Source organism: Lates calcarifer, linkage group LG6, assembly GCF_001640805.2.
Source record: "Lates calcarifer isolate ASB-BC8 linkage group LG6, TLL_Latcal_v3, whole genome shotgun sequence".
Taxonomy (NCBI): Eukaryota; Metazoa; Chordata; class Actinopteri; family Centropomidae; genus Lates; species Lates calcarifer.
In genome coordinates, this window is record NC_066838.1 from 9,063,966 (window position 1) to 9,077,900 (window position 13,935).

Below are 13,935 nucleotides of genomic sequence, written 5' to 3' on the forward strand. Positions count from 1 at the left end.
ACACAGAGAAGGAGACATGGCAGGGGACCTCGTGGTTGGGATGCTCTATAACTTATTACTACCACTGCTCCTGCTGGCTGGTGAGTTGATGTCTGATTATTTATATGCAAAGAAAAAACCAACTAAATCTAATGATTTGCATTAAACCTTTTGAGTACAGCATAATTAAGTGTTTTACAAACTGCTTAAAAGCTCAGGGCAACAGAGTAAACACAAAAAAGAAAACACGTGTTTGTGCCCCAGATCTTTGTCTAATAGCAGACTAGTTGGCCTGTCTCTGTTCCATCTCAAATACTTCAGAAAATGCCTGACATTAAATATTTGTGGTTTTGAATAGACAGAAGCTATGGTCCACAGACCATCTTAAGACCTTTAATAAATCTGAGTCTTACTATTTCTTCTGTCGGCCAATTGGTCAGGGTGTCATTTGTAGGGGCTATTGCCCCTACGGCCAATTGGTCTTTAATTCTTTTCCCACAAATTGCTTTCTGTGGTGGCCTTTATTCCTTCATCAGCGTTGGGTTTATATTATTAAATAGGTTATAATTCCTCCCATTGGTGGACACAGGTTAAATTGAAGGTGGAGTTTGAATGAGCTGGAGTTACTGACCAGAGGAACTGCACAACATCAATTCAGTCTCATAGATTAATTTGGCTTTCTATTAGGTGCATTCATATCTTATGATACATGAGTTGGGTCTTGAGTGGTGCTACTGAACCAGCATTTTGCAAGAAGCAATGTGTTCGGACAGAAACAGATTTACCTCAACAGGATTTCTGTATCTGTGATTGAATAGTGAAATGAACAGTTTAACTGTTGGCTTATACACAATGTGAAGTCTGTGCTTGTCCGTATGTGCTGCAAAATTCTTAGTTTGACGCCTGTGTATGATGTTACAAAGTGAATTTTCTCACTAAGTGCTAAGGTAGATGGTGATAATTTGCTGCTATGTGTTTTCAGACCCTCGGACATAGGTTGCTGTTAATGTGATGTTGTTGAGATGAATGGATAAAGGTATCCTCTGCCTTTCCTGTTCTTTATTCACCAGAGTAAGAAGATGAGCTTTCCTAAAACCAAGCACTGTTCAGTCTCACACAACTTTAAAAATGTTGAGCTAGAAGGAAAGGATTGAATTACGGGGAAAATATTAAATATTAACAATATAAACATGAGGACGTCAAGAATTTTCCATTTGATGTAATAGTACAGTTATAAAAAAACAAAAACATGTATGTCAGTCAAAATACAAGAGGCTGGACCAAACTCATACAGAATAAATGCAGAATCTACATATATATAATACAGCCTGAAAATTTGTACATTTTCATGGACAATAGGGATGATGTACAATGAAAGTACAATTTTCCCTTGTCAGTAAGAATTTTCTTATGTCCACTTGTTCAACCGGGTGACTTGTATGGTGACAATATGAAAATCTTATGTAGCTTTCAGAACATTACAGTATGTCACCTGAAATTTCTCTCTTAGTATAGGTTTCACTTTTTAAAAAGGTTAAGGCATATCACTTTGTGTTTTAGGGATTCTGTGAAAATTTTAAAACTTTTGCATTTCTTTGTTTTAGTTTTCTGTTTGTGAGACCTTTTTGTGAAAAAGATTTAAAAATAAAAGGTGATAAACAATTTCACAGTCAGATTTCTGAGGTTAATAGAGTTAATTAAAACTGTGCCTATCAAACAGATGAAGTATGTATATTATTTTCTCCTCTGCACCTCAGCTTCTTCGTTCCGCTACAATGGTCTGTCAGTGGTGTATTTCCTGTTTCTGCTTGTCTTACCGCTGCTGCCGAACCCCAGCCTGGTCACCATGAAAGGTGAGAGTGGCTCAAAAGACAAATGACATCACATTTATGATTTTACACATTTTTTGTTTGACCCATTTTTTCCAAAATGTATAATTTTGCAGATTACAGAGTTACAAAGCAGGAAACTGCTCATACAAACATCTATACTAAATGCTGGGCTTGAAATTCATTGTAGTTCCCCCATTTTCAGTCATTTGTGTCTGCAGTTCAACACGGTCACATTCAATTTAGACCATTCTATCATGTACAAAAAATTCTTAAAAAGAAAAATGATATTTTGCCTCACTGTTAAAGTAATATAAATAAAAGCTTTAATGTTGTTTTAAGTGTTGTTTAATTATTTAATATTGTATGTACAGTAAGCATTTAATTGGGAAGATTTTATATTAAAATCAAGGTTGTGCATATTTTGCACAGCACTGTCTGTTCTGCATTTGACTAATACTCAGTGGTAAAAATACATTTGTTTTCTATTATCTTTTGTGCACGTATGCACATATGTGCTTTCGTGTGTAAAGAATCTGTAGATAAACACGACACAGTACAAAACACCAAAATGCATTTCCGTGTTATCTTGCTCCCCATTTATTACTTTCTGAGGTGAGAAAAATGATGAGTTTTAATTGTTGTCAAAGTTTGATGTGAAGAAAAATAAGCCAGAGTAGAGACAAAACACGGGAGATTATTTTAAGTAAGACAAAAGGTGTGTATGTGTGTTCCTGCTGCATGTGTGTGCGCGTGCATGTGCTTTCTCTATATTGATCACTACATTCTGATGAATTAAAGTATCTGCACCCCTCCCTCAAAGTACTTTGTAAAGGGGATGTGGTCGGAACAGTCAAATCAATTATACATAGCCTGGTAATTACAGTGAGGAATTAAAAGATGTGATGTCAGCATTGTGACAGCAATTTTTCTTTCATTCCCTTTCCATCCCTCCATCTAAAACCTGTTTGCTTTTCAGCCTGTCTTTGAAAGCTTCACAGGTCCCACAGTTATCTTCATCTCCCTAATATGAGCTCGCTCTCTTTGGGCTAAGTGGTCAAGTGTGTGTACATCCTGTGTGTGCATGTGCATTTGCTTCATGGGTTTTTGTGCGTCCACCTCTACTAGTGTGTATACTGTATATGTATGTGATTATGTAGCTGTCTTATTGGGAAGCAGAGAGGTTCAAGTGAAACAAAGCTTTTAGTAAAAAATCCTGAACATCAATAGCACATTTGCCAGCTCAGCTAATGTTGAGCCACATCAGCTGTTAATGCTTTTGTATTGCCATTCTTTTTATTACAAGTGTTGAACTCTGAGATTATGAACTGGTGCATTTATTTGAAAACCACCAAATTCATTGTATTTGCATTTACATTTTCAACATTCAATCCTTATCTTTAATGAAATCTAATTAATGTATGGCACAGAGAAATTGAGATTTTTATCCAGCTTGTCTGGATAAGTGCCATCTACCAAAGACAGAGGTAATTTATTATTTTACCAAATCAAAGTTTATGCTTTTATGCTTATTCTTAGTTGTTTGAGAGTCTAATTAAACTAAATCAGTTTCTAGGAAAATGAGTATCGCTGATCAATCAGAGGCAATCAATTATGTAAAGGGAGGTCACTCATCACTAAAGCAACAGAACAGTTGCAGACAAACAATATCTCAAACCTAAGCGCAGCCCATTTTATTTTTGTGATGTGTAAATCTCCATTTTGCAAACACCTTGAAATTTCAAGCAGCTGGTGCAGTTACCTCCTGATTTCCACATGCCCTTCTACAGGAGTAACAATAAAATCCACCAGGGGTCGAGGCAAAAACCACTAACTCTACCTGTGATACAATCCAATACATGTCAGTCACAAACCTAAATGTTCGCCTCTGTAAGCCTTGACATCGACTTAATTGTAAAACAACTTTCAGAATGAATATCAAGACTCAAATTAAAGCCGGTGAATTGAAGATTAAATTTACTGACTCTGTATTATTAAAGAGATCTTAAGAGTTTTTCTCCTTCATCATCTTCAGTGTCCCCTAGAAGAACTTCACCTTAGGAAACTTCTGTACCGGCTTTAACATTCAGTGACTGCCATTCATCGAAGTGAAAAAGTGGTGTGTGTGGCATCACTTCATCTGAGGACCTGCACTGACTGACTTTGGTCCTGGATCGTTTTAGAGGAATATTTGGTCACTTTATAAGAAACTTTAGTTTAAATATTCCATAACTAGAATGCACTTGGATGCCCAGACTCACATATCTCACTTGAGCTGGCTTATTGATCAGTAACAGAGCTCTGATACAGACAGAACCAGTTCACTTTAAAAGTATCTAGGTGACAATGTTCTACTGAAAAATGTTTTGGAGAGAAGTTGGGGATCCATCAGTTATTGTGTGTGTATGTATGTGTGTGTATGTGTGTGCAATCAGATCTCAGATAGAACTACGGTGGTGTTGTCTCTCTGAGCTGATGAATATATTTTTAGGAAAAAAAGAATAATTATTTAACAATTAAAAAATACCTCTACTTCACATGAAATCAGAATTTATCGATGACATGACTTTGAAATTTCTTTGTTCACTTTCATGTTTGTTTCCTCCTGATTCCTGTCACTGTTTGCTGCTTTCTATAGGTAACACAGGGCAGTTCCTGCGGCTTATCATCTATACCAGTTTGATCTTTCTTACCCTGCAGTGCTTCATGCAGATCCCCTTCGCCTACATCCCTCCTCATGGTAAAAGCAAACTTATGACATTAGAGAGCTTGGTAAAATAAAATGTCACCAGGTTCGACAAAGAAATTCACACATTGTAAGCTGTGACAAATGACTGTTGTCACATATAAATGTATAACGTTAAGGAACTAAAAACATAGCTTTGATCACCATGTATTTTTGAACAGTTAGCGGATACTGGGAAGACTTCCTCTACCATGTGGGCATCGTAAGGTATGGCTGCACATTTGCCTTTTTTACAATTTGGAATTATATATTTTCAAAGAGAATGATTTTATATCAAAAAACTTTGAATAACATCTTCCTTACCCGTTGTTGTTGCATGGTAGAACAACACCAGCAACATAATGCTGACCAAAAAAATAACAATTAATTGTTTATTGTGATGAATAACTCATCCCAAGCAAGCCCCAGTAAAAAGATTTTAATACCTATCTGGTAGATCAGAGAAGATTAAACATAATGCTCGTGTGTTTGCAGATTCAGCTCGGTGGATGCAGGGAATGTTGTGCGTCTTCTAGCTCCAGACGTGGGTCTTGTCTTTTCTTCCTTTTTTGTGCTGAGGCTTTGCAAGAAGCTACTGCGCCCTGTACCCCAAGTCAGTCTCCATGAAAATGGAATACCCCCTTCTGCCCCTGAGGTAACTGCAGACACACTCATCAACTGCTATACAATCATGCTACATTAACACCTGTGCAGTGATGATCAATCTGATTATTTCATGGGTCTGGCAGGAAGTGGAGACCTCTGAAACTGAGTCTGAGGGAGGAAGTGACACAGAGGACTCGTCATTTGACAGCTCAGATGAGACTACGGTGCCGGTTCAGACAGGTCCACCCCAGTTTGTCCAGAAGCTGATAGTGTTTGCAGCTGGACTGAGGCTGCTGCTGTCAACAATCATGAACACAGCAGGGAAAGTGGTGGTCACCTTACTGCTGGGGCTGGCAGGTACACTACAGCAGCTGGTGTGCATGCAGGTGTATCACAGTTTTACAGTGTCCATACATTTTGTCACTTTGATTTCCCTCTTTTGCCTTGTCACACTGTGGTGTGTGTGTGTGTGTGTGTGTGGGTGTATGTGTGCAGGCATCACACTGCCCTCCCTCACCTCAGGTGTGTATTTTGGGGCATTTCTTGGACTAGTATGGTGGTGGGTGTTCAGCCGCTCCATTAGCTTGCTCCTCTTTAGCTCCATGTGTGTGATGATGGCCATCTTCAGCGGGGGACACCTGTTGGCTCTGTACCTCTACCAGCTGCCCCTGTCCCAGCAGCTAGTACCACCAGAAGATGTCTATGCCAGGTACAAAAGTGATTATGAAGTAGGATTAGACTAACTTAGTGGACTGATCTGGTGTTTTTATAAATATGAGGTATGAGCAGTTTCACGTTTCACACAAATAAAAGTGATCAGCTTCTAGTTTTCTGTTTCTGTCAATTTTTACACCTTGCACTAAAACATTTTGTGAAATCTTTGACTTGCACCCTTTTAACAGTAAGCTGAAAATGCTTTAATTTATCTTCAATTAATATAATTGCCAGTCAAGAAAAGATTTATTTTCTCTCATTAATGACCTGCATGTTTCTCTCTTAAGTCTAACTCTCTCTCCCACCCTCTCTCCTTACATACCTTCCATCTTCGTCCTACTCATTCATCCCTCTGCACAGACTGTTCGGTATGACAGGTGTGATCAGAACCAATGCTTCAGACCGGCACAGTCTTGGTCTGCACCCACATGTAAGCTGGCCTGACTTCACCAACCCTTTGGTTCTGCTGCTGCTGTACTACACACTGGTGGCTCTGCTGCACAAATGGGTCCACATCACAGAGGAGGTTTGTGTGTGTGTGTGTGTGTGTGTGTGTATACATGTGTGTACACCCATGTATGTCAGGGGAATTATATTCAGAAACAGACATTAGCTGTTGAGTGTATGTGAGGTGTGTGCTTCACAAGGTATTTTATATTAAGTTGCACATACACTACATAGACTAGTCACTACTTTACTGCTGCTACTATGACAACTGCCGCTTTTGGTAAATTAAATTATTAGTGCTGCGACAACTTGTGCTACTACTATACACAGCTCCTATTGGTGCCACACTGCTACTGCACTATGAAAATGACCCCTGCATGCAGGCTCATCAACTACTTATTTATCTATTATTTACCTATTAACTATTAAGATGGTATTAACTTACACGACAAGCTTTTCATGGTTACTGTGCTTCTCAGGATACTGTTGATGGTGAGGAATGTGAGAGTCCAATAGAAAGTCCAGATGCTCCTCCAAGCTTTTCCAGGGTCATCTACATCTCAGGAGATAAGCAGGAGGTAACATGGACAACATTACAAACATGGACATTTTTCTTGCTCCTTAATTATAGTGTTACAGGAATACTGTTTATGTTTTTGGCTCTGACCATTGTCCTGGTTGTTATGTTGGGGATTGTTTATTCATCATGATCACAGCATCAGCTAAACGGCAAATGTCAGCATTTCAAAAGACACAACCAACCCAAGATTTTCTTTTTTCAGCTTTTGAGCAGTACAGATGAAGAAACCTATCTCCCTGATGAGGTAAGCCTTTTTATTCATAGATATTGTTTTCAAGATTAATCACTTTCTTACAGATAGATCAATCAAATTTTGGGAGTAGGGTGCACTCATTTACAAAGCATTAGTGGCTATCACCTTGTTTTTTGGTGTCACCTATATGAACGTGTCAGACCTAAACTTTCAGTAGGATGTGCTCTCTTTCTCCAGCCAATGATCTTAATGGCAAGCAATTCCTGGCAAGATCTCCACAGAAATGATGTGGGATCTCTGTTAGGAGGGACGGGTTACACAAACTGTGTCCTTCCACCACAGTATGAAGACAAGGACTCGCCATCACATGGTAATCACACTCAAATTTTTTAAATATATGACCTCAATAACTACAGCTATCTGTGTAGGGTCCTGAAACTTCAGCAATACTTCAGCAATCTGTCAAATCATCAGGTATTTGACTTGTGCAGTAGACTTTTTCAGTGTCATCAGCCTAATTTTGTTTGACCTGTTTAGTAAGCTCTCTCATTTCATCCCTTCCTTTGTCTCTTCCTTGTGGTAGAGACCGAAAGCGAAGAAGACATAGAGGAGAGGAGTGAGGAGGCTCCACAAAGTCAGACAGAGACCTTGCCTCCCCCCTCAGGTCCAAGCGGTCTAGTCATCTTTGGACGGCTGGTGCAAAAACACAGCTATGTCAGCGCCCTTATCATCATGATGGTAAAGTGCACACTAATATTCATTTATGAAGGTTTTGAGTTGGTGTGGCAAGTCTTGTAGCAAACCTAACTTCAATCACATCTTGTGCGATCACAGAGAAAAATTACTGGTGTACCATAGGTTAGCACAGAATTTATACAAAGTAAGGTAGATAAGGAAGATTCAGATAGAAAATACAGCAGTATAAAATACTCAGAAAACCTAACTGTCAAAGTCAATGTGACTTGCAATTCTTTCTTACAGCTGTTAATGTGCAGATTATCTTTTAGTTGATTATAGCAAAAAGTGAACATCACAGTTCCCCTGCATCCATAGTCAAACATCTCTGAATTGCTTATTTTTATCTGACAGCTCAAACCCCAAAAGATATGCGACTTACAACTATATAAAATGACCTGGAACCAGATAAATGTTTTGCATTTTCCTTGAAAATGACTTAAATGATTATTTAGTTATCAGAATAGTTGGGGATGAATTTTCTTTGATCAACTGTCAACAGTTAAGTCCAAGTTAACAGCAAGCTAATTTAACATACGGTCACGGTTAGCTAGTTGCACTAGCTGACTGAGAGAAGTTTAAACGATGTCTTTATTATTTTCGACATGTTTGTTAGTGTAGCTAACTAGCTGACATTGACTGAACAAATATCCAGTGAATTAGGTGATAACATCGCAGACATCGTGTTAAAGTTATATTTTTTTGAATGTTTAGCAAGAATTGTAGTAGTAACGGTCAGTAAAAACAGCACAACGGTAATTAGCTTTAATAATAACTGGCATTCACTGGCACATCTCAGTGCATGAGGTAATAGTGTATCGATATCCATAATGTGTGTCTTTAGGTGTGGAGTATCACCTACAACAACTGGCTGACTTTTGCCATGCTGGTGTGGTCCTGTATAATTTGGATGATGAGAGACCGACGGCGGTACGCCATGATGTCTGCTCCGTTCCTGGCCATCTACGGCACCGTCCTGGTGGTGCTTGGTTTCCTCAGCGGGCTGCGCCTGAGCCGGGCTGAGCTGTACCCTGGTCTGCCCCCGGCCGTGATAGTGGACTTCGACCTGAACAGTTACCACCCTGCCCCCTGCGTCCACCTGGGAGCAAAGGTGAGGTGGAGAAGGACTTTCATGATGCAATGCAACTACACTAGCTCTTGGCTTCGAAATTAGATAATATAGCCTACTGTAAACATTTCACTTGTTTACAGTCCATGGTTTCCATAGACAAAAACCAGTAGGATATGTCACAGTAGGATCAGCTCAGGTAAACTAACATTAAGGATGTTCTGATCAATTTAACTGCTTCAGTTTCAGAGTCCTGGTGTTGCTCGTGCTGGCACACTCTCACTGTCATTAATGTAATTAGTAACACCTGAACTTTTCCTACAATGACAAGTCTAAATTCTTGATTCTTAAAGGCCAACTGCTGCAGGAAGCACTGTGGTTTACAGAAATTGACCAGCTCTTAACACAGCTGCCAGTTTATCATTTTAATTTAAACCTCACTGCTTATCATTCGCACCCACAGACCAGAGACTGAGAATGATGCATTGATAGGTTATTGATACTTTTGGTAGCCAACTTTAGAGACACTGAACTTTTTCTTCTTCTTCTTCTTCTTGTTTTTATACCAAACTGTATTACAGTTGTCACATAGATATTATTCACAACGTAAGTGTGTTATTGCAGATTTGTAGAACTGTGTATGTACACTACATGTTTTATACTCACGACAAGCTGTGTGTGCTGCAGGTTTTCTACACCTTCAGCTTTTGGTTGATGTTTCGTCAGCAGCTGAAGGAGAGACAGGAGGAGCAGAGCTTAAAGGCGGAATCTCTAGATGAAGTCAAAGTCGAGCCACGTAATTTATTTTTGGATTGTTTTCTAAAGTTTATGGCTTCTGTTTTAGAAAATAACATTTAGCTTGGAGTAATGGAAAACCTTTGTAGTCATAAAAACCATCCTATCATCGAATTCTCCTTCTGTCATTTAATCCTTTTCTGTCTTTTCTCACCTCCCTCCTTCCTCGTCTTTTTTTCTCTCGGTTTTCTCCATATCAGTGGAGGAGAGTCAGCCATCACCTCTGGTAGCGATGCTGATTTCAGGAGTGAAAGGGACACTGGTGAAATACTGGATACTGTTTTGCTGCTCCATGTTCTTTGTGGTCAGCTTCTCTGGCAAGGTATCAGTTGACAGACATAAAAATTTACTGTGGGAGATGTCTTATTTCTGACATGTTTCTTATCAGATTTCCCAACACTGCTACTTATTCTGTTGGATGAATTTTAAAGGACATCCCACAGCAGTAATGTGGGCTTGATTTGAAGTCAGGAAACTATGCTGAATTTCACTGTAATACAAACAGCATTATAAGCTGCATGTCTGAATTGATCTGCTGAGGCCTGCTGGGATGGGCATTTGTTTGTTTTGCCTTATTGTTACCATTTCATCTGCTGCCATGAACAAATTTTTCATCAGTGATTTAAATTTCCTGTGTGTGTGTGTATATATATATATATATATATATATATATGTAAAAGATATATGAAATATCTGCATGCAGGAATTTTAGTAGTCCAGTACTCTTTGGTAGATCTCCAGCCTGTCAAGCAAATTAGTAAAATAAAAGCTATTGAAGTAACTGCATCATATTTACACATCATATTTTGAAAATTTACCTAACTAACTCTTTACCATGTTTCACTTCTCAGGTGGTCGTCTACAAGATCCTCTACATTGTCCTCTTCCTCTTCTGTGTTGTCCTCTATCAGGTTAGTGATTTTTCCACCAGGTTTGTGATGTTAGTGATCTAGCTGAACACCACTTTGTCTGTGGCAGCCTGATGTAGGACTGTTGTTATTCAGTCTCCAGTGAAGTGGTAGCTTAGAGGACATCCTGAGTAGTAATTATGTTATAGTATGTTACTTTTATGTATACATTTATGTTCTGAGTAGGTGAATGTTGGAAATTTGATATTGAGATGGCAGAGGCGAATAAGTGGAGAGGAAATCCGCTTATATAGTTTAGATGTTGTTGCGCAAGTCTCAAATCCACCATAGTGTCAGGTTCATCTTACACTGTAATGTGTTGACTCCTCAATTATCATCATGGATCATTTAGCTGGTGTTTGTGCATGAAAAGGTTCAGAACTGGTCTAGCTTTTACGTAAACACACACCCAAACACACTGTCTGTGGCTCATCAATACCATTTTACAGTTGAAAGTATTGATAATGACTCATAAACACACACACAGGCGTTTTTTGTTGCAGTTTTCCTATTTATTTTTTGCCCATCTTATGTTTCTGCTGACCTTATAGAAATACACCAAGCACTTACAGGAAGGCCTAATGGCTGTGGAGGTGACGTAAGACAAGACGGGACCATTTGTCTGTTTGGAAAACATCTGCAACACCCTTCTGTTTTACAGTGTGTGATGTGAGGAATAAAGGCAACACTGTTATTTACAATGTTATGTATGAACATGCAGTGTTTTGTCTTCTTTACAAGGGGGCAAACTCATGAGCTGTGTTCTCTTTGAGTAACACATCAGTAAATCCATCCATCAGTTGTCTATACTGCTTATCCTTATGGGTAGTTGGGGCGCTGGAGGCAGTCCCAGCTGACATTGGGCATGATGTGAGGTACACCCTGGCTCTATTACAGGGCTGACATACAGGCAAGCAACCACTCACACTCACATTCACACCTACGGGCAATTTTGAATCACCAGTTATCATAACCTGCACGTCTTTGGACTGTGGGAGGAAGCTGGAGAGAACCTGCACAGGCACAGGGACAACATGCAAACTTCTTTCTGTGAGGCATCAGTGCTAATCACTACACCACCATGTGGCCCATGCTGTGCCATCCTTATGCTAATATGTAAACAAGAAATTTAATTACAATAAGTGTAACAGAAAAATAAGTTGTTAAAACATCTTAAGGTCAATAATATGTTAATATGTTAGGGATAATATATTCTGTCTGTTTTCTCCCCCGTTTTAGATCCGTTATGACATGTGGCGTCGGATCCTGAAAACGTTCTGGGCAGTGGTGGTCGGTTACTCCATGGTGGTGTTGATAGCCATCTACATGTACCAGTTCAGAAGTGTGTCGGGGCTGTTCAGACAGATCATGGGCATGTCAGAGGAGGGGTGAGTTTCTGTGTCTGCACATATTCCCCTAAATTTATGAATAGTTGCTAATTTAGTTAATGTTTTACTGTTAGTTGTAGGGGTCTTTTTGAGCATGAGGCAAAAAAAAAAATATTGATTGATTGAATTTTGTAAGAATCTTTCAGCAGAGTTGGCCTCATGTTGTTTCTCCTGTTTGATTCTCTAGTCTTCGTGACTTGGGTTTGGAACAATACCAAACGGTGGAGCTGTTTGCACGTATTCTGCTTCCTGCTGCGTTTCTATTGGCCTGTATCCTCCAGCTGCATTACTTCAATGCAGACTTCCTGACTCTCACTGACCTCGATAATGTACCTGTCAGACAGGCTTCCAGGTGAGCTGGGAATTATATGTGCAGGAAGGGAAAAGACATCCAACTCAAATAGAGCCACTGTCAACTGACATAGGTATATACACATGTATATATTAAGTAAACACAAACTCACTTTTGTCAAAGGTGAGTCAAGAAAGAGTACTAAATTACCACAAAAGAATACTCTGAGTAATAGATACTTGGCCAGTATTCAAGGACCAATATGGCAAAATGTCTGTAGTGAAAGTAAAAATGACTTTGATAAATGATGACTGATAAATGATTTTATATACAGGGTAAATAAATTAATTAACTGTAGTGATTTATTCAGATAAACCTGTACCAATGAATGAAAGTAAAATGTTTCTGGGATATTAACATAAAAATTTACTGTGGTTACTGTATGTACACTTAATAAGTTCAGGCTGACTGGTAAACATACCCTGAATCTCTGTTTGTCTTGTTTGTCCTTCTCTCCGCCCAGAGAGGAAGAACTCCGAAGTTCAGTCAATATGATATCTGACATGTAAGAGATGATTTTATCCCTCTGTTAATGTTTCGCTGCACTCACATTTCAGACTCATGGACAATGTGTGAAGACCCGACACAATTACTTTACTGGTGTGGTCATAATCAGTCTTCAAAGCCTGTGTATCCTAAAAGGAGAATAATAAAACAAATAACAGAATTAATACTAGTAATACTCACTGAAATGTTCACACATCTGTCTTTAATTTAATCCACAGCATTAAAGAAAACATTGAAAAGCTCCAGAAAAGGTAAGACTATTGTTCAACTCTTTATTCTTGTTGTTTTGTCTAATGACTGACAATTTGTGTCTACATATTTTGCTTAGTGGGAATATAATTAATGTGTTTAGAAATAATGACAAGTACCCTGTTACAACCAGTGCATAGATACACGTCAAACTGTAAAACTTCTCCTGACCCTGACACTGTACTCCTGCTCAGTCTTTGAAAGTTTCTCTGATTAAGGTGTTTCTGATAATTGCATAAAAATATGAAATGTTCACTATTGTACTGCAGGCTTGTGAAGGAGCAGATGGGAACTGCGAAAAGTCAGGAGACTCTGGACAGCATCGGACTACAAAGCTCCTTGGACAGAGGAGCTGAGGAAAAAGAGGAGACAACAGAAGAGGGTAACTACAGGACACAAAATGACTCTCCAGTCTCATTTTATTGGGTCAGACAGGAGTGAGAGAAACAACTGATATGATATTATGTAACGATGGGCTCTCCTACAACAAGAATATGTTATCTATATAGACATAAAGTATGATATTCATATTGTGGCATCAAGCATTACTTTGTTATGAGTGTGAGTATGAGTTAATGAGTTGATAAATTTTAGGTAGTAATTTAATATTTTTATTTTTGTGTTAAACAGGTTTTTCCACAAATCAAAAAAATAAAATAACATTGACCTGCTATGAGACAGAAGTGTTTCCCTCATTTGTTACAGACATTTTATCTGAAACTGTTCTGCTTCTTGGTAAATCAACCTTTTCCAGTCTCTAGCAGTTCTATATTTAAATGATGGCGTACGTGCATGTGGGTTTTGTTTGATAAAAGAGTTTGACACAGTTTAGTGTTAGATGAATTTATACTCACATGAA

The 13,935-nt window shown here is 38.7% G+C and overlaps 1 protein-coding gene across 1 annotated transcript in view; it reads left to right on the forward strand.

The window, feature by feature from the left end:
* si:dkey-11f4.7 (piezo-type mechanosensitive ion channel component 2) overlaps positions 1-13,935 on the forward strand; it is a 32,066-nt gene continuing 18,131 nt past the window's right edge. Inside the window, 20 exon segments of the mRNA XM_051071137.1 lie at positions 1-80; positions 1,737-1,832; positions 4,447-4,548; positions 4,716-4,761; positions 5,029-5,188; positions 5,283-5,848; positions 6,214-6,391; positions 6,780-6,878; positions 7,083-7,124; positions 7,311-7,443; positions 7,657-7,811; positions 8,653-8,919; positions 9,565-9,673; positions 9,873-9,994; positions 10,524-10,583; positions 11,820-11,968; positions 12,156-12,320; positions 12,784-12,825; positions 13,046-13,078; positions 13,346-13,458. Coding sequence (XP_050927094.1) covers positions 17-80; positions 1,737-1,832; positions 4,447-4,548; positions 4,716-4,761; positions 5,029-5,188; positions 5,283-5,848; positions 6,214-6,391; positions 6,780-6,878; positions 7,083-7,124; positions 7,311-7,443; positions 7,657-7,811; positions 8,653-8,919; positions 9,565-9,673; positions 9,873-9,994; positions 10,524-10,583; positions 11,820-11,968; positions 12,156-12,320; positions 12,784-12,825; positions 13,046-13,078; positions 13,346-13,458 — 2,701 coding nt within the window. The 5' untranslated portion in view covers positions 1-16.